This window comes from Petaurus breviceps, unplaced genomic scaffold, assembly GCF_028583685.1.
Source record: "Petaurus breviceps papuanus isolate PSGF00001 unplaced genomic scaffold, PetGlider_PUasm1.0 90842, whole genome shotgun sequence".
Lineage (NCBI taxonomy): Eukaryota > Metazoa > Chordata > Mammalia > Diprotodontia > Petauridae > Petaurus > Petaurus breviceps.
Window position 1 is genome coordinate 19515673 of NW_027187358.1, and position 25075 is coordinate 19540747.

The following is a 25075-nucleotide window of genomic DNA, read 5'->3' on the forward strand; positions in this document are numbered from 1 at the left end:
AGAGTTATTATTGCTTCCCATATAAGATTTGACCAAAACAATTACAGTTACAGAGGCTCATGGTTCCTTATTCATTAAGAGTACTTTATAAGGTATAGCCATGTTCCCTAAACTCCTAAGATCATTCATTACTAAATCATTTAATTGTTAATAAACCCCCCAATATCTCTCTCTTTTTCTATACCATTGAATTGGCCCAATATGATACTGCCTACAATAAAGAAAGGGAATAAATAAGATGTTGCATACTTAGCTTACTGTCTTATCAGACAAGAGGGCCTAATGCTTCTGGAAGTTGTGTTTGTGTTTGTTGTGTGTTGTGGTTTGTCCTTTGTTCTCAAAGAGTACTATGACATCAGCAAGATGATGACATGACTTGAAATTGACTTGGATTTGAGTGAGTGGGAGCTGTGCAAAGTCACCAACCTCACTTTCTCCTCCAGGGCCATCTGGATCCAGTGCCCAGATATTTATCAGGACAACTGGAGATGGCCTAGGATGCAGTGGGAGATCTTGGCCCTTTTAAGGAAGGTCTTTTCAAGTTCTCACTTTGAGTAAGGCAACACCCATTCAGTGAATAGGCCTCTTTAAGTGACTCAAGGGATGATATACTCTTTAAGTATGTGCAAAGTGTTTTTTACATTCTGTCATAGCAAAACATTCAGTTAAACTACAGGGAAATACTCTTTTTTAAAAACCATTTCAAACACTGAAAAATGCAAACATCATTCCTTCATTAAAAATACTGCCTCCTCAAAAATTTCCTTTAACAAGTCTGTTATTTTACATTCTTTAAGAACACAACAAATTCATAATTAAAACAACTATTACATTGATTCTTCTTAAATTGTTGATTTTGTTATAATTAATAATAATTTCTGGTATCTATTCAAAGTTTCAATACAGACACAATTAACAGAACTATTATTATACAGATCAGGTTGTAAATCTAAACAATATATTTTAATGTCAACCCTTAAAATTTCCAGAAAAATGCAAAGCAATCACTAAATACTAATTTTCATCCAAGGGCAAGTAACTGAGCATTCATAGGCAAAAAAAAAAATCAATTGGCAATTATTTATTTGCATCTTTAACTGTAGTTTAGAACTACAATTGATTGTTTACACACACACACACACACACACACACTTAAAATTAAACCAATAAAATGGGCTATAAACTCAAAGGAAGTTGATACAGGATTCTATAGTCTCTACTGTGTCAAACTGAGGGGATTGGAATTTGCTTGGCAGAAACACTGTCACAGTCTTGCATTAAATCATTAGTGGTGTGATAATGCTTAGCAATGTTCAATTTAGTAAATCCAAAAGCATTCACTGGCTGTACACTATTTGGGGTGCTCACCTCTTGGGATGGGCTACTGTTGTAAATGCTGTAATAAGGTTCAATTCGAGTATTGATAGGTGTTGAACTGCTCTGACCACAGTGCTGATGTCCAGCTGAGACTTTGGGGCTCAGAACACTTTCTTTTGAGTGACTTGGACCACAAGCTTGGTCCACAAATTTCTTCTGAGGCTTTGGAGACAACATGTAAGCTGAGTTGGTTTCATGATGGGAGGACTTGTTCCTATTGACTTCTAGGCTCCCTTTGCCAATAGCTCTAAGCCTGGTCTTCTGCTTGCAGCAACAAAAGCCCAGGGCTGTATACTGGAAGCACCAGAGGACTTTTCTCCTCAGGCCTGCACTGTTCCGAGAATATATAAAAGGGTTTAATCCTGATTTGAAAAATATGAGGGTAAATCCAAACAGTTCAAACTGGTAAAAGATAAAGCTCCCACTGCCTGACAGAACTACCTGTACCAGGGAAATACCCAGGGGAAGGCAGCAAAGCAACACAGATAGCACAATGACTACACATGTGACCACTGCTCTAGAATCCTTTGCAGTGGACAAATTGACAGCAGAGACCAGCTGGAGCCGACTGACTGCAGGAGTTGGTAGCTGATTGGAACACTGGGCGTATCCATGGGTCTGTACATGCTGCACTTTGTTGTAGTTCTGGTTCCTATATAAAGCTGGTCCAGCACCCTGGATGCTATCTATGCCTCCCATCTGGCCACCTCCCATGAAAGGCTGAGGCCTGGAAGCATCAACTGTGATGACCGGAGGACATTTTCTTACCTGAGCATTTTTCCTCAGGGCCTGAGCAATCATGATGTAGGAAATAGAGACCACCACCACACAAAAAGTGAAATCAACCACATACAGAGAAAGGATAGTTTTGCCTTCTCTGCTAATCAAACTGGACATGGGGAGACAAAGGTGTGACTTGCTAGTTTTCAATGTAGCCAGGGCAGCCAGTGTGAAGCTAGTAGCCCAAAGAAGTAAGGTAAAGATCAACGTACACGGGAAGGAGGCAGTTCGATTAGGTTGCTTCCCCAGCACCATTCGAAGCCGGTGAAGGGCAATCACTGCCACTGTTTTGAGGGACATGATGATAAAGCCAGAACTGGTGAGGTGAAAAGTAAAGCAAAAAGCATCAGGAATGCTGGCAGTCGAGCTGAAGAATAGCACAAAAGTGAACATGGGGGTTGTCACTCCACAAATGAAGAGGTCGCAGAAGGACAAGTTCAGGATCATGAAATCAAAATTGGTCCTGAACTTCCTGAAGGCTGGGTCAAAGAAGGACATGAAAACAATAATGTTACCATAGGAACCCATGAAAAAGATGATTACCAGCAGGAAGGTACAAGTCACTAAGGTGGCTGTGTGAATGATCTCCTGAAGATCCTCCTGGAAATAGGTGCTGTTACCTTTTGGGAAGATTGGCAAGGTGGTGTTGGGAGCTATCTGAAGGTGATCTGTCAAATTCATCTTCAGAAAAAAATGTCTCTTTCCTCTGCACCAAATAAGTATGGAAGGAAAAGGAAGCAAAGCCTCAACTCAGAAATAAGCTGGTAAATGTCAAAACAGGTCCAAGGTAGATGAGTCTGCGCATAAAAAATGAATGTTGAAAAACAGAAAAGAGTCAGTGTAGAGAGAGTATATTCCTCAAAATACAAAGAGTAACATCATTTTGTACAAAGTACATTATACAGTCTTTTTTTTAAACCAAGTCTGTGTGTTCAAACACATATCTCCCCATAAAGGCAAACAGAATAATCATTCCCAAATCCTGGTATATGTGTCCCTTTTTCTACCTTCCACAGATCATTTAACAAATCCTGCTTTCTCCAGGGAGCAACCCTTCTTACTCTTGTTTTGCAATTTTTCCCCTTCCTACTTTCAGTTTCTTGTTTTCTACTATCCTCATGGCAAATCCCAAGGTACTCCATATACTGCTCAGTAAAACCCTGAAGTAGACCACACTTGTTTCTACACTTCCTTCTGTAGTTTCAGTGTCCATTTAAATGAGTATATTTTGAAAAGGAATTTTAATTGTTTCCTTGTCCCAAACATATGGCTCAGATTTTATCATTTTATTTGCAATCTGTTAAAAAGCAACTTTCTTTTTAAGATTGAAAGATAAGAAACTCAACATTCTAGTTCCAGCTGTATAAATATTATTTGTCTTACATTGGGCTTGTTTCCTTATCTCTAAGTTAAAGATGGGACTATAGGCACCTTCCTTTTGACACATATATTTATGAATACTGAAATATTTTAATTCAAAGAACAATTATTAAGTACCTACTATATGCTAAGCATTGGGGAAACAAAGACAAAGATAGATAAAATATTGCTTGTTCACATTAAGAACTAATTCAGGGTGGGGAACCTGTGGCCTCGAGGTCACATGTGGCCCTTGGTCTGATTCAGGACTTGAGGGCCTACAGGGCCACATGTAGCCTCAAGGCTGTAGGTTCCTCACCCCTGACTATTTTAGGTAAGCACTATGAATCATTTACATCTATTTCAAATTCATAAATTACTTCAATATTGACTAATTTGCAATTTTTGGTATAAGGGACAACATGATATAGCAGCAAGAACAATGAATTTAGAATCAGAGGACCTGAGTTCAAATTCTGGGTTGTATAGTATATTACTACTTGTATAAGTAGTAAGTATATTAAGTGTATAAGTGATAAGTAAATTACTACTTGTATAACCTTGGGCAAGTCCTTTCAGTCTCTGGGTTTGGGTTTTGTCAGGTATATAATAAATGAGTTGGTCAAATACTCTCTAAATTTCCTTACTCTTCTAAATCTTGTTTCTTTCTAAGCAAGTTAGTTTGAGATAGGTTTGCTTGATTCTATGGGGGTTAAAAGATGGAAGGAATCAATGCCACTTGATTTATGCTTTTTGCTTAAAAAGTATGATTTCCAACACAAGATACCCTAATGAGAATAGGCATTTGTTAACTGTGGCTGGTATAGTTGCACTCATCACTGACTTTTTTTTTTTTTTGCAGTGATCTTTGATATAAATTTTGCAGACCACCACATATCTCAAACCCTTAGATGAGTCTGTGCCCAAACTGGCTTCCAATTTGGGGTGCTTCCAATGAATTCTACCTTCCACCCTCCCCTACGCTTCCAAGCTGTTCTAGAGTTGGCGAAGTGTTTCCAACATCTGAAATATCTTTTATGTTTAAGCCTAATCCTGGTGTTAACTGAAGGACACGTAGGAGATTCACCTTTTTCTGGTCTCCCCAGATGCTAATGACTTCCCCTCTGAGTCTAACCTCTATCTATTTTGTATATATTTTGTATGCACCTCGATATTTATGTGTTCTTTTCTTCTTGAGATCAAGGACTAATTTTGCCTTTCTCTGCATTTCCTGAGCTTAACAGAGTGCCTGGAACATAGCTGGCATTTAACAAATGCTTGCTGATCTTTGTATCAACTTTCTCAGATCAGGTCTCTATATCCAAGCTATAGAGACAACTAACAAAAATGAGCTCAAAATTTGTTCTCTAATAGTTAAATGGTCAAAGGATATGAACAAAAAATTCTCAAAAGACTTGCAAACAACCATATGAAAGAATACTCCAGAGATGACTAAAAATAAGAGAACTGCAAATGGAAATAACCCGACATGCAGAAAATTGTCAAAGATGACAAAAGATGGGAATAATCAATGCTGGAGGGGTTATGGAAAGATAGGCACACTAATACATTGTTGGTGAAGCTGTGAATCAGTAAAAACCATTTTGGAAAGCAATCAGGAATTATGTGAATAAAGTGACTAAAATGTCCATGCCCTCTGACCTAGAGATTCCCCTGCTAGGAATATACTTCAGGAAGGGCATTGATGAAATGAAAAGCCCACACTTACCAAAATATATTAGTTAGCCCTTTTTGTAGTAACAAAGAACTGGAAATGAAGTCAATGTCCATCAGTTGTGGCAATGGTAGAACTATGACACATGTAAGGTATAGAATATAATGGAATATATTTGTGCTATGAGAAATGACACACAATGAATAAGAGAAGCATGGGATACATATGAATTGATGCAAAGTGAAGTAAGTAGAATCAGGAAAACAGTATACTCAATGACAAGCACAATGTAAAAAGAAAGAACAACCACAAAACAGAAAATGAATGTTAAAAAATTACAAAATCCAACCTGAGCCACAAATAAGAGATATGAGAGGAGGGACCACTGGTGTGGAAGGTTGCATTTAATCAAATTTTTCCATGTATGGATTAGTTTTATGGGAGGAACTAAGGAAGTAATATGGAGGGGAGATTTAGATTATGTAAAAACAAAGGATGTCAATAAAAATTATTTGAAAAACATACTTCATAAAAAAACACACTTCATGACTATCATAGAAATCTTTCTAAAGCACTCTAAACCAATTTATATATTCCACCTCTTGAATTCCTTCACTATTCCTATGAGGGAGCAACTGGCATATTCCACATTTTTAATTATAGGGATAAGATAAATCAAGATGCTCGAGTGATTTTATAACTCTCACAGGGCAACAATTACAGTTGCTGCACCTTCATTTCGAGAATTCGGGGTGAGAAAACCCTGCACATGCCAGGTTCCTTCTTTGTCTTAGAAAAATGCAGCAGCCAAACTTCCCACACTTGGATGCCCTGGACCTGTCCCTAATCCCAGGTTGTCCATGATTCATGTCCGGTGAAAGGAATGACTTGTCTTTGGGACTTTAAAAAATTCGTGGGAATCAACCAGAGAGAAAATACTTCGGAGGGCAGCAGGGCCAAGATACAGGCACCTCTGTGCAGGATGCAGAAACAGGGACGCCAGGGCCTGCTGGGGAGAGAAGTGAGGGATGCGAGCTTCCAAGAAGTCTGAGGAATAAAGGAGGCTGCGGTTGGGAGCCGTGCTGGAAGTACTGCCTGAGGGGTCACGGCTGAGGCGTGGAAGAGCCTGCAACCGGGAGGATACCTGAAGGCCAAGGGGGCAGACCAGAGTGCCGCCTGCGAACCGGGGCCCTAAACACAACCTCCACCCATCACCGCATCCCTCCCCGCAGGCCCCAGCCTCTCCGCACGTCCTCTCACCTGCCCGCAGCTCCTCCTTCTCCATCCCAGGCCCAAGAGCCGGGATGCTGGGCCCGATGCAGCCACTGCCGCAGCAGCCAGGGGATGCGGGCACGCGGCATCCACGCCATCGCGGCCACCTCCGCGAAGGAAGAGGCTGGGGGCGGAGAGACTCCGGGAAAGAGCACGGGGAGGAGGGAGCGCCGTGCCTTCCCCCTGCCCCCCCGCCCCGACCTGTCCCCCTCTCGGATCCACTCCCAGCTCTTCAGCCGCCTCCCCCCATCTCTCCCTCTCCTGGGCTCACGGAGCAACCCCTGGGCTGGCAGCCCGCCACGTCCCCCGCAGCTGCAGCGCCCCTCCGTCCTTCCCCACTTGGCAGGGGGCTCGCGGCGGAGAAGCGGAAGGCTCGCGTTTGAAATGACTCCTACGGTCACTGCCGCGCCCCCCGCACCAGATCCTCAGCCCGGCCCCCGGGGTGCCAGATCCAGCAGCCGGTCCTTCCGCACGGCCCCCTCAAGATCGCGATACGGCGGAGGTGGCTTTCCTCCATCCTCACTGAAGCTTCCTCGCCCCTCCAGCCGAAGCAGGGGTTTGTTTGCCCTCGGAAGATCTAGGTATTTGTCCCAGGGGCTGCAGGGCACCCCTCAGGCTGAGACGATCTAGGATAGCGTCAGGTTCCCAGGACTGGAACGGAACCGAGAGGCCACTTCATCCCGCTACCACCTGTGCCCAAGGTCCAATCCCCACTCCTCCATAGGGACTTAGAAAAAAGGGACAGTGTAAGGAAGAAGAAAGGAACAGTGTAAGAGGAGGAGGGAGAGGGGCTAGTAAATGTGAAGAGCCAGGTTTCAGCTTGTCCGGGTCGGGAACGCAAGGCGCGACCACATGTGGTTTCTCCTGCGCCAGTCATTCATGCGAAATCGCGCAGATTGGAGTGATTCACCCCCGCCCCCTTTCCTGGGCACCCAGATGTAGAGGAGCTTGGGTTTTCACTTCACAAGCCAAAATTTTACCCTAGCTAGAGAGTAACAGTGGCTTGTTTTATTCTGTGAAGAGTTTTTTGCCTTGTTATAAACTATGTTCCTTAGGAGTGTGTGACCTTCTCTATGTGACCCCTCAATTGGTTCCGTTGCATATATTAGGAATTCCTGGCCGTCCCTCTCCTCCTCCCTCCATTTATCGCTGAAGCTAGTGACTAGCAAATAAATGGCAAGCCCCAGTAGCGGAGACACACGGGCACTTACTGTGACCTTGGACAAATGGCTTTACCTTTCTGAGACTGAGTAACCCTGGCTGTAAACTGGAGGTAATTATTGTACCTATCTCATTGGGATGTGGGGATACTCAAGATCGGGTTAAACCCTCTGCAAACTTTAAAGCATTATATATCAGTTATCATGGTTATTTCAGTTGTTCAGTCGCTTCCTACTCTCCATGACCCCATTTTGGATTTTCTTGGCAGAGATACTGGAGTGGTTTGCCATCTCCTTCTCCAGCTCATTTTGGAGATCAGATACTGAGGCAAACAGGGTTAAGTGACTTGCCCAGGGTCACACAGCTAGTTTCTTATTCCAGATTTGAAATCAGGAAGATCCACTTCCTACTCCCACGGTTATTTTGGATGGTGAGAAAACAAAATAACCCTAAAATAGATCAGTGTTAACATTTTAACTACAAGTCCAGTAGTTGCACAGCTCTTTTGGATCATTGATTTAGAGAAGGAACTTAGAGGTCGACAGTCAATTTGCACAAAATGAGGCTCATAGCGGCTAAGTAATTCACCCAAAGTCATATATGGCAAGTAAGTAGGGCCAGGACCTAAGTCCTACTGTGCCCAGTTTGGTGCTTTTTCTACTGAAATGTTTTAGGGAATTTACTGTGGGAATTAATGTCAGCACTTCCAAATTGAGGGTCAAGGCAATGAAATGCTGGAAAACAAGAAAGCAAATAAAAACGAAGTGCAAATCATGACTACAATGTGGGTCTTCTGATCATAAATTAAGATGAAAAATAAAAAGAACTACTCCACTTCTAAGGTGAAACTAATTTAAGTCAGGTTAAAGCAACATGGCATAGAGAGCTAGGCCTTCCAACCAGCCATACCTTGACCTAGAAGGGCTGTGATCCTTGGCAAATCTCTAAGGCACTAAGTGGCTGACCTTCAACAGCAGATTAATTTCCTCAGCTGGGAATTAACTATACTCATGAAATCACAGGTCCAGTTCCAGAATCTTTATTCCTCATTTAAACCAGTTTTAGATATAAAAAAAAAAAACAAAACAAAATTACCACACACACATCCCCTCCACTCTTCCCCTTTCCAGTAGAACTTAAGTCTCCCTGGAAGGCAAGTAAGGTTTTGTTTTTGTAACTCTAGCAACCAGAACATTCTTCTTAGGTCCAGAACTATGATTTCCTTTCTAGAGGGAACTCAATGCAGAAACTCCTTTCACTAGGTAGACCAGCAATCCTATCTTTCATAGCCTCAGAATTGCCTGGGGGCCCCAAGGGATCAAATGACTTATCCATAGTCACCCAGGCAGTATGAGGAAAAGGGAGAACTTAGAACTGGGCTTTCCAGACTCCAAGTACAACCCTGTATCAGGACAGAAGGCTTCCGGCTTTGCATATGATAGGTGCTTAATACATTTATTACTAAGTTAAATTCTTTCAAAGATTACACAGTGTCTAGAATGGACTATTAATATTAATACCAGACTCTAGGAATCTGGTAGTTTTGCCATAATCAAGTTAATTGTGAACCAATACACATGCTGCTAATGCCACACACAACACCGAAGGCAGGAAAACAGATAATGGTGGAAGTTGTATTTAACCAAGTTAATTCATATGCAGGGATTATTATTATTATTATTACCTTGCTAATAACCATCTTCCTCTTTTAACCAATTCCACAGTTGACTGATTTTTAAAAAAAATTGTTTTGGATCTTTGTTTTATTTTACCAGTTACAAATACCAAAGCTACTAATAAGTTCCAAAACAACTTTTTTCTATGTTTATCCTTCTTTAAGAAAAAAGAGCACAAGGATATAGGAAATCTTAGGGACCTTGGTAATCATGAAAAGTTATTGTTGGGGCAGGTAGGTGGCTCAGGGAACAGAGCACTGGCCCTGGAGTCAGGAGGACCTGAGTTCAAATGTGGCCTCAGACACTTAACACTTACCTTGGACAAGCCATTTAACCCCAATTGCCCTTCCAAAAAAAAGTTACTGTGTTCTCAAAATACTGACTTTGACTAGCATATATTTATATAGCCTGTATATAGTTTTAAGGTTTGCAAAGCAAAAATCCCATTTTACATATAAGAAAAATGAGCCTCAGAGAGATTAAAGTGACTGCCATGGTCAAAGGGCTACTAAGTGTTAGAGGCAGAAAACCAACCACTCAACTTCAAGACCAGTATTCTTTCCACAGTTCCACACTACTTCCTTTTGGAAGTACTAATGAATTAACACATAATTTATATTCCTTTTTTTTTTTTCAATTGCTCTAGGCAATGCCTCTTTTTACATATAACAGGAAGCATTGCATAATGGATGGAGAACTAGACTTAGGAGGCTTCAGTTCAAGTCATCCCTCTGACACATATAAGTTGCATGAACCCTGGGCAAGTCACATAATTTCTCTGTGCCCCAGGCAACTCAGGAGTTCATCAACTAGATCTGAGAATTTATTTTTAAAAAATATCCTGAAAACAATCATTCCATATTTGGTTTCTTTCATAATCTTATGTATTTGATTTTGGCCATTTAAAAACATTCTGAGATGGGGTCCATAGGCTGCCAAAGGTACTCATCTCTCTCTCACACACACACACCCTCTCAAAAATTAAGAACTTGTGCTCTAAACCCATAAACTGCAGAACAGTTGCTGGGGTGCATTGGTGGGATCACAACTGCTGGAACAAAATGCCTGCTGACTTATGAAAGTGAGCTTTTTTCAGCTCAGTAGTGCTCTACAGATTCACAGGTCTGGACAAAAACAAAGGCACTATGAGTTTTTTATATGTATATAAAGTGGCAGTAGGGTCTGAGACCCTAGAGATAAACTTGAAAATGATTGGAGGTAATTGTTAGGATTCAGGAAACTACATTTCACTTGTCAAAATGATAATTTCCTCCTATTCATTCTGTTTTTATATAGAGTTTGGCCAATTCATTTTTAAGTTCTGGACTGCACAGATAAGGATGTGAGGATACCTCCTGCCAAATATACTCCCAAATTAGGGGAGATGATGAAGGCAGAGTGTCTCCTTTCATCATCATTATAGAACATTAGGATAGTCAAACTTGGATGGGACCTTCAGTCATTTAATTCTTTCATTTTTACAGATGAAGAAATTAAGTCCCAGAGGCACCAAATACTTTGCCAATGATCATATAGATTTTGGCAAAGCTAGGACTAGAACTAAGATTTCTTGACTCTTCCAGTACTCTTTTTAGATAATTTTTAAAAATATATTTACAACAGTATGCACCCATGCCTTTGAAAGAAGGCCAGTCACATAATTTCTAATGTTTTATACAACTCTTTGCTTGTTCAAAGGAAGTGGGGAAGGGAACAAACATTTATTAAGGACCTACTATGTGCCAGGCACCATACTAAGTTTTTTACTGATATTGTTTCATTTCATCCTCACAACAACCCTGTGAGGTGGGTGCTATTATGATCCCCATTTTACAGTTGAGGAAACTGAGGCAGACAGACTAGGATACTTGACCAGGGTTACACAGCTAGTAAAAATGTCTGAAGATGGAATTGTTGTTGCCCTCATCTGTGTCACTAATTATCAATAGGATGAAGATGACTGGACATTAATTTAATAGGTATAGGGGACTCCCAGGTGAGGAATTCCTTTTGGCAATGCAGGTCTTAACTTTCTTTGCAATATATCATCCTAAGAGATCTGCCTAGGGCATTGAGATGAAATGATTTGCCCAGGGTCACACAGTCAATATTCACCAGAGGGGAAACTTGAACCTGTCTTGCTGGCTGGCTATCAACTCTGCCATGCTGCTGCTGCTTTTCATCAGTTTATCAAATTTCTTTCCAAAATGTGGTACCCAGGACTGAATATATTTCAGATGTGGTCTAACAAGGAGCATGGTGATGACAGTTATAGAATACTTTTGGGTGTGCAAAGTGCTTTAAATAACTTACTAGAATCTTACATCCACCCTTATTCCTATCTTACAGATGAGGAAATTGAGGCTCAAAGGGGCGGTTACTTGATAGTCATTGTACAACAAGTATGTGGTTTTTGCTTTTTGCTTTTTGGAGGGGGAGCGCAAGGCAACTGGGGTTAAGCGACTTGCCCAAGGTCACACAGCTAGTAAGTGTTAAGTGTTTTGAGGCCAAATTTGAATTCAGGTCCTCCTGACTGCAGGGCTGGTCCTCTATTCACTGCACCACCTAGCCATCCCCCAACTAATATGCGTTGAGGCAAAGTTTGAACCCAGCTCTTCATGATTCTGCCTCCAACATTCTTATCCACTATGCCCAACTGCCTCTATAGTAGGGGGCCTGCCATTGTAGCCTGGACATCATGCCTTCCTTACTGCAGATTACGACTGCTTGAGCTTTTTAAACTGCTGTATCAATATATAGAGGGAGTGAGGCATTTCAAATATTGTCAGAGAGGCTTGAGTTCCCCACCCACTTCTGCCACTGTGCAAGCTAATCTCCCTGCCAGACTTCAGTCTTTTACCTTTCCAATCCATCCTCCACAGTTGCAAAACTGGTGCTTCAAAAACACAGGTCTGATCTCCTTACACTACTGGAGTTCAAGAAACTCTAGTGGCTTCCTATTGCCTTTCAAATGAATGGATAGATAGATGAGTGAAAAGGCATTTCATTTAAGAACCAAGGGCTTTCAACTTTAATGTAAAAAGGGATTGGCAACAGAAAGGGACTGGTGGCCAGGGAAGGGCATTTATCTAGAAAATGGCTGGAGCAGTGGTAGGGCCCTAGAGGGGACTGACAGGCCACTGCATAACAGTGGCTAAGTTCATCTCATTATGGCTCTGGAGGCAGTGGAAGAAGATACCTCAAGGCAGGCAAACATGTAAACTCGTGTTGAACATGCCACATGTGGCCCACAACCCTTTCAAGGGCCATTCAACCAGATTAAAATATACCTTCACACAATAACTTTATATGTGCTTGCAAATGTGTACTACATGAGCGGCTTGTGCAGTGAATAGAGCACCAGCCCTGGAGTCAGGAGGACCTGAGTTCAAATCCAGCCTCAGACACTTAACACTTACTAGCTGTGGGACCTTGGGCAAGTCACTTGACCCCAATTGCCCTCCAAAAAGTACAAAAAAAAAGTGTACTACATATATATTTTGAGAGGCAGACTGGTATAGTGACCAGAGAGTCAGCCTCAAAGTCAACAGCATCAAGTCCTACTTCTGAAACATGATGCCTGAGTCTGGTCATTTCACTTTAGTACTTGAGGCAACTCTCTTATGACTATATATAATTGTAGATAAAGTGTTGACTTATTTCCATAGAGATTTCCTCAGCTCCACATACTAAGGCAATTATAGGTCCAATCTCTATATTTGACATATATTACATTTACACTTTCCACCATTAAAATGTAAGCTTCTTGATGGCATTTCTTCTTTGTTATTGTATCACTAGAGCACCTAGCACAGTACCTAGTATACACAGTGGGCACTTAAAGAGAATCTTAGGATCACAAATCTAGAGTCATAAGACACCTCAGCAACCATGCTTTACTGACTGAATCAATTGCAAAGATGGGAAAAGATGAAAATGCTGAAATTACTTACTTTGCATATATTTCATATCTACTTATATAGGTCCATGTTGTTTCGTCCAATAGAATTTAAGCTCCTTGAGGACAGAGCCTATTTCATTTTTTAAATTATATCTCTGGCATTTGGCCCAGCGAAAGTGTAAAAAAAAAAGAAAAAGCTTGCTTATCATAGCTGTGTTACTCTGGGCAAATCACTTAATCTCTCAAGAGGTTCTGGAGACTCCCTGAGACTTATCTGCTGCTTTCTAATTGATACATTGTGATTTCCTGTGAGGAGTAAGTTCTCCCATGGATGAACTCACAGATCCTTCTTCATAGTTACTGTTGTATCCCATGGTTAACATATATTGAGTCTGAAGTCCCTGACAAGCCCAGTTCTTTAGATGAACTGCTGTCTTAGCATAGCAGTATACTTGTGAAGTTGATTTTTTTAAAAAAAATCCTAAATGGGAGACTTTACATTTATCTCTATTTAAGTTTACCTAATGAGATTCAGTTTAGGGTTCTAACCTATCAAGATCTTCTAGGACTTTTGTCATCTAAACATTATTGGTCCCTCCCAGCTTTGTGTCAGCCAAGCATTCCATTTATGCCTTTATCTAAGTCATATTTTTATATAAAAATATAAAAGAGCACAGAACAACACTTGGATAGCTGGAACACTCTTCCTTTCAAGTGAACCTCAGACTATTAATATCTACCCTTTGGGGCTGGCCACCCAACCAGTCTGAGACTCATCTAACTGTATTATCTAGCCAACATCTCTGAGTCCCGTCCACAAGAACAGCATGAGATACCGTGTCAAATCCTTTGTTAAACCACATCGATAGCATTCCTCTGAAATACCTGTGTCCAAAAAGGAAATGAAATTAGTCAGATAGGAGCTGTCCTTGATGAAGCCACCATGGTGCTTATTGATCACTACTTTTTTTTTTTTTACATCTTCACCAATATTCCTTTAATATTATTTTCTAGGAATCTAAGTTAAGCTTGTTGGCCTATAGTTTTTAGATTCTCGTCTTCCCTTTTTGAAACCAAAACAACATCTATTCTTTTTCAATTTGAGGCATCTCTCCCATTTTTTTTAAGGACCTTTCAGAGATCACTGACAAGTGGCTTAGCAATCACATCTGTTAGTTCTTTCAATACCTGAGATTAGTTTCCCTGAACCAGATGACTTGAACTCAACAAGGGCAATTAGCTGCTCTCTTATTATTCCTCTGATTCTCTTGGATTATTAACTCCTTATTATCCATTTTTCTACTTCTTTTTTCCAGTCCAGACATCATTCTCCTTCACAGATCAGGATGGTAAAGGCCCTTGAATTTGTGTGATGAGGATTAATTGAAGGGACTGCGAATATTTATCCTGTAGAAGAGAAAACTCAGAGCAAGTAATGATTTGTCTTCTTCAAGTATTTGAAGAGATAAGTGGCAAAGAGATTTAAACTTATTCTGTCTTCTGAGGCCGAACAGAAACAACAGGTAGAAAAATAGAGAGGCAAATTTAGGCTTAATGTCTGGGAAAACTTCCTAACAATTTTAGATATCCGTAAGTGGAAGTAGCGGGCTTCCCCTCACTGGAGGTCTTCGAGCAGAGACTAGATGATCACTTGTTGGGTATTTTTTAGTAGAGATTCCTTCTCAGGTCTACCTTAGGCTAGATAGTCAGTGAGGTCTCTTCCAACTCTGAAATTCTTGATTCTGTGATTCTGCAGAAAAAAACAGAAGCAAAATAAGACTTGAACACCTCTGCCTTCTTTCATTATTCCATCTACCCTGAGCAAATCTTAATTCCTTATATGATGGCTTTTCCCCAAAATTAGCCTTTTACAAAATCTTTTTGTTGTCCTTATCTTTCCCCCTAGCCAAAGTGGATTGTGAGTCCTACAGTTCCTGACACGGCTTACAGAACTTCACTCTGCTTTTGTATTTCAAATCCATTACCTGCCCTTGTTGCCATCTTCTGCACATGCCTTATAAAAATCTAAGTTGGTTGGTGACGCTTCCCTGTGCATCCACACTGGTCTCTTTAAATAGTTCCAATCAGTTCCTTTTCCACCTCATTGGAACTGTTTCTTTGATAACTGATATACATGTTAAATTGTTTACGAACAGCTTTGTTAAATCCTTTAGAAAGGTACAAAACAAAGAGCTCTATGAGGTCTCAGGGAGTAAGATCATTCCAGATTAAAGAGAATATGTTTGAGAGTGAAAGATGTAGGAGGTGGTATTTCAATTTAACAAGGATGTAATAAATACATATTAAATGTCAGGCATATAATATGCTAGGACTTGGAATACAAAGGACAAACAAAAAAATGGAAACCTCTGCCCTCATGGAGCTTACATTCTACTGGGGAAACATGTACATAAATATATACAGAGCAAATACATATTTTTAAACTTATTTTGCAGGAGAGGTTAAGAGCATTATCAACTTGGGTAGGGCATCAGGAAGGTTTGTTTAGATAGTGGTGCTAGAAGCTTAACTCTGAGAGGAGCTCAGGATTCCAAGCAACAAAATAAGAAGAACATATTCAAAGTATGGGGACAACCTATACAAAAACAAAAAAAGAAGCAAAAAAGTATTTTGTACAATTGATTACAAGTAGGCCAGTCTGGCTGGAACACTGTATGATGGAGAGCAATGTTAAATCAATCTAGAAAGAGAAGCTGAACATGGTGACATTTTAAATGCAAAACAGATGAATTTGCATTTTATTCTAGAGCCAATCATGGAGCCAGTGAAGTCTGTTGATGTTGGGAATGATATAGTTAGACCAGAGCTTTAGCATACCAGAATGGTGCTTTGTGGAGGATCACAGACTGGAGAGCAAGAGATTGGAAGCAGGAAGATCAATTACAAGGCTGTTGCAGTTGCACAGGTAAGAGGAGATGAAGTCCTGAACTAGAATGGTGGCTGTTATTTGAGAAGGTAAGAAGACTTATTTATTGTTTACTTTGTGTCAGACAATGTTCTAAGCATTTGGGATAAGACAGACAGTCCTTGTCCTCAAAGAAATCACAATCTAATGGAGGAAGTTAATGTATGCAAAAAAGCTGAAAAGGGAGTGACAGAGGGTACCTGGCAGGGGCATGATGATGATCATGGAATCAAAACCATGCAGAATAATGGGTGATAAATGAAGAAATAGTTGGCATTTTGAGTCCTCTATGAAGGGAGGTGATGGGAGTAGTATTTTATGCTCCACCCTCCAATGAGAGGAGCAGAAGCAACTGAAGGCATCATTGAAGTCTAAGTAGCAAGGCTACAGTAATCTTCCTGTTGAGTTTCCTGGTGAAAAGGTTATCCAGGAAGTGGGAGGGAGAGGAGGAGGAAGATAAGGATGATAATGATGATGACAGTGAAGTCAAAACCAAGCAAAGCAGCTGGTGGCAAAGGACCAGTGTGAAAAATGTTATATAGAGGTACAATTGACAAGACTAAGGATAGATAAAAACACAAAGGCAGGGGGTATTCAAGGAACAGTTGATAATCCAGTTTGGTTGGAATGCACAATTAATGGTGGGAACATCATTAGAATGGTAGGGATGCCCTTTCTAAGGAGACTCATATGCCATGCTCAGTTTAGAAATTTGAATTTTATTCAGCAAGCAGTAGAGGGCCACTGGATTTTTTGAGCATTAGTTAACATGCTTGAGGAAAATTAGTTTGACAGAGACATGAAGTATGAATAGAGAGTAGTGGGGGAAAGATCTGATGAAAAGTTATTGCAATAATCTAAGTAGTGGGGGCAAATAGGTGGCACACTGAATAGCGTTCGGGGTCTGGAGTCAGGAAGACTCATCTTCCTGAGTTCAAATCTAGCCTGACATTAGCTATGACTCTTGGCAAATCACTTTACCTTGTTTGTCCCAGTTTCCTCATCTGTAAAATGAGCTGGAGAAGGAAATGGCAAACCTCTCCAGTATCTCTGCCAAGAAAACGCCAAATGGGGTCATGAAGAATTGGACATGACTAAAAATGACTAAACAATAACAAAAGTATATAGTGGACCTGTACTAGGGTTGTGATAGGGGAAAAGGGGAGATAGGACAGATGTGAGATGTAGAGGTAGAATCAATAGGCAACAGATTGGATGTGAAAGATTAGAGAATAAAAGGGCAGACACATCCTGAGTTTTTAGACATGGATAGATTGAGGGAATGTTGGTACAAGGATAAATAGTGAAGTTAGAGAAAGAAGAACAATCACTGGAAAATACACAGTAGAAATAAGTCTATGGCAATAAGTGTGGAATAGATTGTCAATTGAGATTTTTTACTGGGAGCCTAATTGGTACAAAGCTTTGCAGTAGGTGTCTTAAAGCAAAAAAAAAAAAATAATAATAATAATAAATTAATTAAAAATAAGGTCCTGGTCTCTTCCTTTAAGGAATTTATAAAATAGAGAAATAAGAACACATACACATTAATAAGACATATGAAGATTTAGAAAGCAAGCTTTAAAATCTATATGAACAGTACCAATTATTTCCTATTGTTACAGAAAATCAGAACAAAAAGTATTGTTAGGTATGTCTTGGTCACAGGCGGCCTTTTAAAAGAGGCAAATTTTGAGCAGACCTGAAGGAAAGGGTAGGTGGAATATGTAAAAGAAACAAACAAGCATTTAAGTACTCAATATGTGCCAGGCACTGTGTTAAATGCATTACAAATAATATTTCATTTGACCCTCAACAATCATGGGAAGCAGGTGTTATTATCATCATTCCCATTTTACTGAAGAAAATAAAGTAGACACAGGTAAAGGAAATTGCCTAGGGTCACACAGCTACTAAGCATCTGAAGACTGATATGAGGTAGGTCTTCCTGATTTCAGACCCAGCACTCTATCCCTTGGACCATCTAGCTGCCCAGGTGGAAATTTATAAGATCTAAATGTTACTTTTGAGTTCAGTGGCGATTTAGGTATATTCTTTAACAAACCATTCTGCTTTCAGTTTAATGCTGGTATAAATCTTAGTTTTCCAAACATGGGCCCTTCCCTTTCCATGCCCACTTCTCCCTGACCTCCCCCCCCCCCCAAAAAAAAACAGAAAAAAAAAAACCAAGAACCAAACAAACAAAAAAATGGAAAAGGAGTCCAAAAAAACTAGACATGAACTGACTTGAACTTGAGCAATCGGTCAACTCAGTAGAGTGGTTTACATTATGGATGATTTTATTTCCAATTGTTTTTTCAGTATTTATATTGACAAAGATCTGATTAACTTGTTTGATATACAGTTGATTTGTTTCGTTAAATAAGTTTACTTTTGAGTTACTTATCTCATATGGAAGTAGGATAGATCATTTCTTTTGGGGAGGAGAGAACTGGCCTGTGATTTCATTTCTGGGGAAGTACCAATGAGGAAATTTCTCTATTAATATACCCGTTCTGCAATTTAATACTTAAGTTTCCTATAACACTGAGAAACGAAATGACTTGTCCATGGTCATAGAGAGCTAGTATGTGTCAGAGGACTTGAAGACAGATTTTCCAAGAAAAGATTTCATTTGGCAAATAGAGAACTCAACTAACAGAAGCAAGAACACATTCTAGTTATGACTGTTAATCAACTAAACCAAAGTTCCAGTCTTGATCTGACATTTAAAACAAGTTGTATATGAATACTGTTACCAATAGCATTTTAAAAAGAAAAACCATGCCTATTACATGGCCTAGGATACTTAAGTAGAAACTTCCAGTCAGTTAGCAAATAGCTAGTTTTAGAGGAGGTTCACCAAAAGGGTTGGTATGAAAAATGTCAGCTATACTGCTCGGAGTCATTTGGGCACAGGCAGAATGACCTTCATGAGTAGGCCATAAAGATTTTTTGATAGCTGGCTATGAAGAACAACTTCCAGGGACAGGTTGTTGCTGTTCCCTTACTTGCCCCAAGGAAAAGTTCAAGTTAATCAAAAGGTCATCAGGTTTTACTACCTTGCCCCCTGGGGTCAGTTTCATGCAGATTTATGAAAAGCTAGTAATCTTTGACATAAATTTTGGTGACCAGCTCCATCCCTTGAGGTGGGCAGGTTTCATGCCCATTTCATTTATAATAATTTATCAGGATGAACAAAAATATCTAGGATGAAAATAAAATTTTGTAAATTTTGAGTACCAGAATTATTTCTTAGTCTTCATTTGTTTTGTGGAAAGCCTGAGGGATAGGGAAACAACATTTCTCAGGAAGACGATGTAGAATAATGGAAAGATGGCTGGATCTAGAGTCACCAAGAAGCCTAAGTTTGAATCACACTATTAACTGGTATTACCTTAAGCAATTTACTTAACCCATCTGGGGCTCAGTTTCCTTTTCTTTAAAATGTTTGGAGAGGACTTCTAAGGTCCCTTCCAATTCTTATTCAATTCTATATTCAACTTATTCTAAATCTAAATATGACCTTAAATGATTTGTAAATAACTCTCATGTCTTGGTTCATTTCTACCTCAAAATAGCTCTGTAAGAGCAGGCATTATCTCCATTTGACAGGTAAGTAAACTGAGGTAGTAAGAGATTGCACAACTAGCTGGTCACAAGATTTTAGTTATAGAATTAGGATTTAATCTGGGTCTCCTTATTCCTAGCCCTGCTGTCCTTCAATCATATTAGTCAGCAAAACTGAGAAAATGCAAACTACAATACACAAGAGACCAAGTAAGCCTCAGCGGGGCCTACTTCAATGAACTATAAGACTTTACAACCGTCTTCACACACTAACTCCCTGCCCTTTTCACATCACTGGGCAATGAGACTCTACAACAAACCCGTTTCACATAAAGACTTGAATTCAGCTAGTCTAAGTTACTTCAATTAAGGAAATTTTTGGTTCAATTACGTAAGGCCCACCAGACTGCACTAGAAGACCTGATACTAATATATTATATAACATAGCTATTCTAAAAATTCTTTTAGTTATATAAAAGCCATGTCACACCACTGTCTTCCCTAAACTTGGAAAGATTAAGAATCCAGGTTAAGAAGGACAAAGGTCCTTGACTTTTATGCATGAAAAAATTACTGGCAAAAGCACGACACCCCTTTGAAGCATAGCGTAACGGAAAGATCATGCTAACTAACACTGGGGAGACCAAATCCTACCTACCTTGAGCAAATCACTTAACCCCTCTGAGCCTACTTCTGCATCTAAAAAAATGAGGAGATAATGATTGCTGATATTCCCTCCATCTCTTAAATTGAGTGCTGGGATTCTCAATTAACCTATCAGCTTTCACAAACCATTTTTACCTAACTATAGCTTATTTTCTACCAGTGCATCTTTATTTCAACTTTGTACTTCCTATCTTGAGACTAACATTAGACAAACAGAAATAGGCCCCAAGTCTAGGACAAAGAGATAATTCACAATCAATTTAGGCAAATTATAACATGAGAACCAAAGTGTGTACATATACACAGAGGAAGGAGGAAGGCACCAGAAGTTGAGGGAATCATCAAAGACTTAAAAGTAGAGAAGGTGGTACTTTAGTTGACCAAATAGGAATTCTAAGAGACTGTGAAGAAGCAATATACCCCAGGCATGAGATGAAAAGCCATGTGTAAGGAACATTAAGGGCACTTTGGTTGGGTAATAGGTATGGGAGTGGGGATAATGTATAATAAGGTTAGAAAACTTAATTGGGGTCAAATTGTGAAGGGCATTCCTTAAATGTGAAACAGCCAATTATATCTGAACCTAGAGACTATTAGGAACCTCAAGGAGGTAGCTGAGTAAGAACAGTGACATGGCCAGACCCAACTTTTAGGGAAATCGCTTTGATAGCTGTGTGGAAAGTGAACTGAAGTGGGTAAAGACCAGGTAGGGACATCAATTAGGAGGATATTACAATACTTCCAAGTAAAAGGTGATAAAAGATCTGAACTAGGGTGGTGGCTGTAGAAGTGGAAAGAAGGAGGAGTTAGAGATATGGCAATGGTAGAAATGACAAGACTGACAACTGCTTGGATGTGTGGATTATAAGATGACTCAGGAACTAGGTATACTAGTAGAATGGTAGTAGTCTCAATAGAAATAATGAAGTTTTAACAGAGGAGTGGTTTGGGAAGGAAAGGTAAGAAAATACTCTTGGATGTGGAGTTTGAGATGTCCACAGGACATCTGGTTCAAATTACTCATGAAAGATATAGGACTAGAGTTTGGGATAGATTAAGGCTATATACATAAGATCATTATATGTGAGAATGCAGAGAAGAGGACCCAGGACAGAGCCTTGGAATATAGCTACTGTTAGAGAGCATGAAACAGATGATAATACAACTAAGGAGACTGAGGAGTGGTCAGACAAATGAGAGAGGAACTAAGAGAGAACAATGTCATGAAAACTGAGAAGAAAGGGTTGTCAACAGTGTTAAATTGCTACAAAGATCATGTACATATATTGCAATTCTACACCTTCTCTTCCAAAAGGACAGTAGCCTGAATGAACATTTACAAATAAAATATAAATAAGACAAAAAAAAGTTATAGAAGCTAAGTATCTGCCAAGGAAGACAAAATAATTGAAACCTGATGCATATTATTTATGTAATTCCTAAAAAGATGTTACTTTCAAAAGTGGTATCAGGGGGTGGCCAGGTAGCTGTTGGGATGACCTGGAGATCGAATCTCCAGCTCAGACACTTAGCAACCTACCCAGAAATAACTGGCCGTGTAACCTTGAGCAAGTTACTTAACCCCGATTGCTTAAAAAAAAAAAAAGTGGTATCAGATCTTATTGATTTTTAAGTCAACTGCAACTTGTAAAAAAAGTTTTTATGGTACTAATATTCCATAGAAGGTGTATAGGTTTCTGGGCTACAAAACATTTTTACACTTAAAGTGTAAATGAATTATTATGTACTACTAGCATAGGCAACTCCCAACACACAAAATAGGTTATGTTTCAAAAATTCATTGGCATGTTACCTTGGAATTCGGAGTATTCCCCACAAAAACATTAGAAATGGTAATCAGATACCCAGTCTAGCTGACATAATTTATCCATAATACAGCTGAACAATATTCATGAGAAATCAGTAGAAAGCAATATTGTGGAAAAACTAGTAAACAATACTGAAAATAAGTTAAACTGAATCAGAAAGCTTATTTTAAAAGACTGTGTTTGACAATTAAGAGATTATCAATTAGATAAAGATTTTTATTTATGAAGCTCCTAAAGGCTATTTCTTTAATATCAATAAAACCATTACTATACTTATCCACCATAATTTCAGACTTTTTTTTTTTTAACTTAACTTGAAAGCATTCCCTAAAATAGAAACTAGAGTTGGGAAAGAAGGGATTCACAGAAGATACAGGTGTACATTTTAGAAAGATTGCCTGAGGTATAAAAAGTGAAAAAGAAGAAAATCACACAGCATGTGCACAACGTCCCTTAATGGAGCAGGAAGAGAATCTGGATGAGTCACAAACAATTGTGCTAGCCGATTGTGAGATGCCAGAGGCACAGGACAGCTTAGATACTATAAAGAGCAAATGCCACCGGTGTGGAGGTAGCTGCACTCATTTACAAGGTGATGCCATAACCCAGAAAATCTTCTTAATCTTCTTAGTATGCTGTACTGAATATTCTTTGTTTAGATTACTGCGTTCCAGAGTTTTCTCTCGGTGAATGAATTCATACAACCCTAAAACATCACTAGAATGGTATCTTTCAAATTTTGTGCAGATATACTTTAAAGGACAGTCTTGCACTTAGACACCTAGTTTAAAGCTGTCAGACAACAGTTCTATGAGATTAGAAAAAAACACAGTAGAAAAAAGTACCAAATATCACGCTACACACTTAATTTTCTTCCCAGAATTAAGACAAAAACCAAGTGTTACAAACAATCCATTTATTGGGTTTTGAACTAGGTACACAATTGAAATAATAGTTTTGGCACTACTCTATACAGTGATTACGTCTGTGTGCTGACACTTAGGAAATACTGCACTAGGAACACTGCTGTGCTTAAAGTCTGTATTGAGTCACTAACTCAGTAGGTAGGTATTCAAAAACATATTTTTAGTGTTCCTGTAAGGAAGACTGTACAGGTTGTGTGAATGATGAAACACACCAATTTGTGAATTATTTCAACTTAAGAGGTACCTTTCTTCTACAAACTTGCCACAGAACATGGGATGTTAGAATTTAGAAATGCACACAAAAAGCTACATGAGACATACTAATGAGTTAAATGAAATTCAAACCAACCCCTCCCCTTCACTCCCCACCCCAACCCGCCTCAGCTTCTGTAACATGAAAAGATAATTAAAGAGAATAATTTAACCACACAAATAATGGCATTTGATTGGATACAAAAGCCATAATCACTATAGCATAAACATCTAAATGTGAATTTTACAAATTAATTTCACAAGGGTGTTGTGTAAAAGGTTGTAATCTGTACAATGTCTTGCCAATGCAATACCTCTACAGTTTATACAGTCTTTTACATATATGTAACATATTAAATAGGTCAATTAAATAGCCAATAGTTATCAGCCTCTCAACGATATTACAGGCAAAAAATATACAGAACTTCCACAAACTCAGCAGTCTTCCACTTATGCAAAGTACAACAGGGAGGGCCAAACATATTTGTAAAGAATACAGGGTAAAAAAGTCAGTTTTTTTGTTTTTGTTTATTTTTTAATACACACAACTGTATACACACACTCCAATCAATTAAAATGTTGCTCATCAGTCCTCCCCACCCCATAGCCCCTCCCTTTCTTCATTTATTGGCTCTATTCAGCACCAAAAACTCTAATCTACAGGAAGCAGGTGGACATAGGCTTCAATTCAGAATCTTGGTCAAGCACTCCACCAGGTCATGGATGAGGTTATAGATACTTCCTCTGTTTTCCCTCCTTTCTAACTATGGCTACCCTGATCCAGGCTGAAGAGGTTACAAGGCTTTCCATAGCCCACAGCTTTAAAGTCAACAAAGATTTAGAAAAAGTTCAAAAGAAGTTGAGATGAGTGAAATGACAGGACCTGTCAGCAAATGGATGTTTTTGATCCCAAGGAGTAATAGTATTTTAAAGAGTTCCCAGATTCTGGTCCTGGATGCTGTGGTCTTAATTAATATTGGACAATTTTTTGTTTGTTGAAGGTTTGCAGCTCTTTGAGATGTTGCACAGAGAAAGTTATCTACTGATAAATCAGGGAATGCATCCTGACAAGTGAAGATATCAAATGAAAGCTGGGAACCTATGGAACACAGACCAAATGAGACCGAACATGAAAACCACCCAAAGCAATTAAGCTTGACAGGTAGTTTCAGAAACCTGCCAAGAACTCCCACAGCTGGTACCTGAGGAACTGGAATTTTTGATGAAAAGAGCCTGAAGTTAGGGCTACTCATCTGTTCTGGGGAAGGAGGAGGGAGAGTTTCAGTTAGGCATCAAGATTTCCAAGTCTAAAAGTTTTTATACATGAAATTTCTTTGAATTTCCTCTATCACTGCAGAAAAGTTTCTGAGGCCTCCCTCATTAATGAAGAACCTGTAAAAAATAGTTAAAAATCTAGATTAAACATTTTTATACTTTTAATGGACTTGAGAGGAAAAGGTTGCCTATCACACTAAAACTATTAAGAAGAACTGGGTCAGTAGCCTAGAAACCCCACAATAAGATAACATTTGGCCAGTATTCCCACCTATGACAAAGGCTGAAAAAGTGACAGATTTTTTAATGTTATCTGGTTAATATCCAAGGTGTAAAGAATTTCATTTACATTAGCCACAAGAAAGGGTGAAAAGAAGACCAGGCTTACAAGAACTGTGTGCATTTTCCTCAGTAGGTTATTTGCAAATGG

The 25075-nt window shown here is 39.3% G+C and overlaps 2 protein-coding genes across 3 annotated transcripts in view; both read right to left on the bottom strand.

The window, feature by feature from the left end:
* Positions 1–1128: 1128 nt before the first annotated feature.
* On the bottom strand, positions 1129–6623 carry GPR75 (G protein-coupled receptor 75). The gene is made up of 2 exons (XM_069071704.1): positions 6452–6623; positions 1129–2954 (listed from the first exon to the last, which is right to left on the bottom strand). The coding sequence occupies exon 2, from the start codon at positions 2836–2838 to the stop codon at positions 1225–1227; it is 1614 nt and encodes a 537-aa protein (XP_068927805.1). The 5' UTR covers positions 2839–2954; positions 6452–6623; the 3' UTR covers positions 1129–1224.
* Positions 6624–8647: 2024 nt separating this feature from the next.
* Positions 8648–25075, bottom strand: part of PSME4 (proteasome activator subunit 4) — a 132814-nt gene continuing 116386 nt past the window's right edge. For both annotated transcript variants that reach the window (XM_069071707.1, XM_069071706.1), the window contains one exon: positions 8648–24762. The gene's annotated coding sequence lies outside the window, so the exon portion shown is untranslated. The remainder of the gene's footprint in view (positions 24763–25075) is intronic.

Coding starts and splice junctions, on each gene's coding strand:
- GPR75 (XM_069071704.1), bottom strand. CDS start 2,838: ATGAATTTGACAGATCACCTTCAGATAGCTCCCAACACCACCTTGCCA.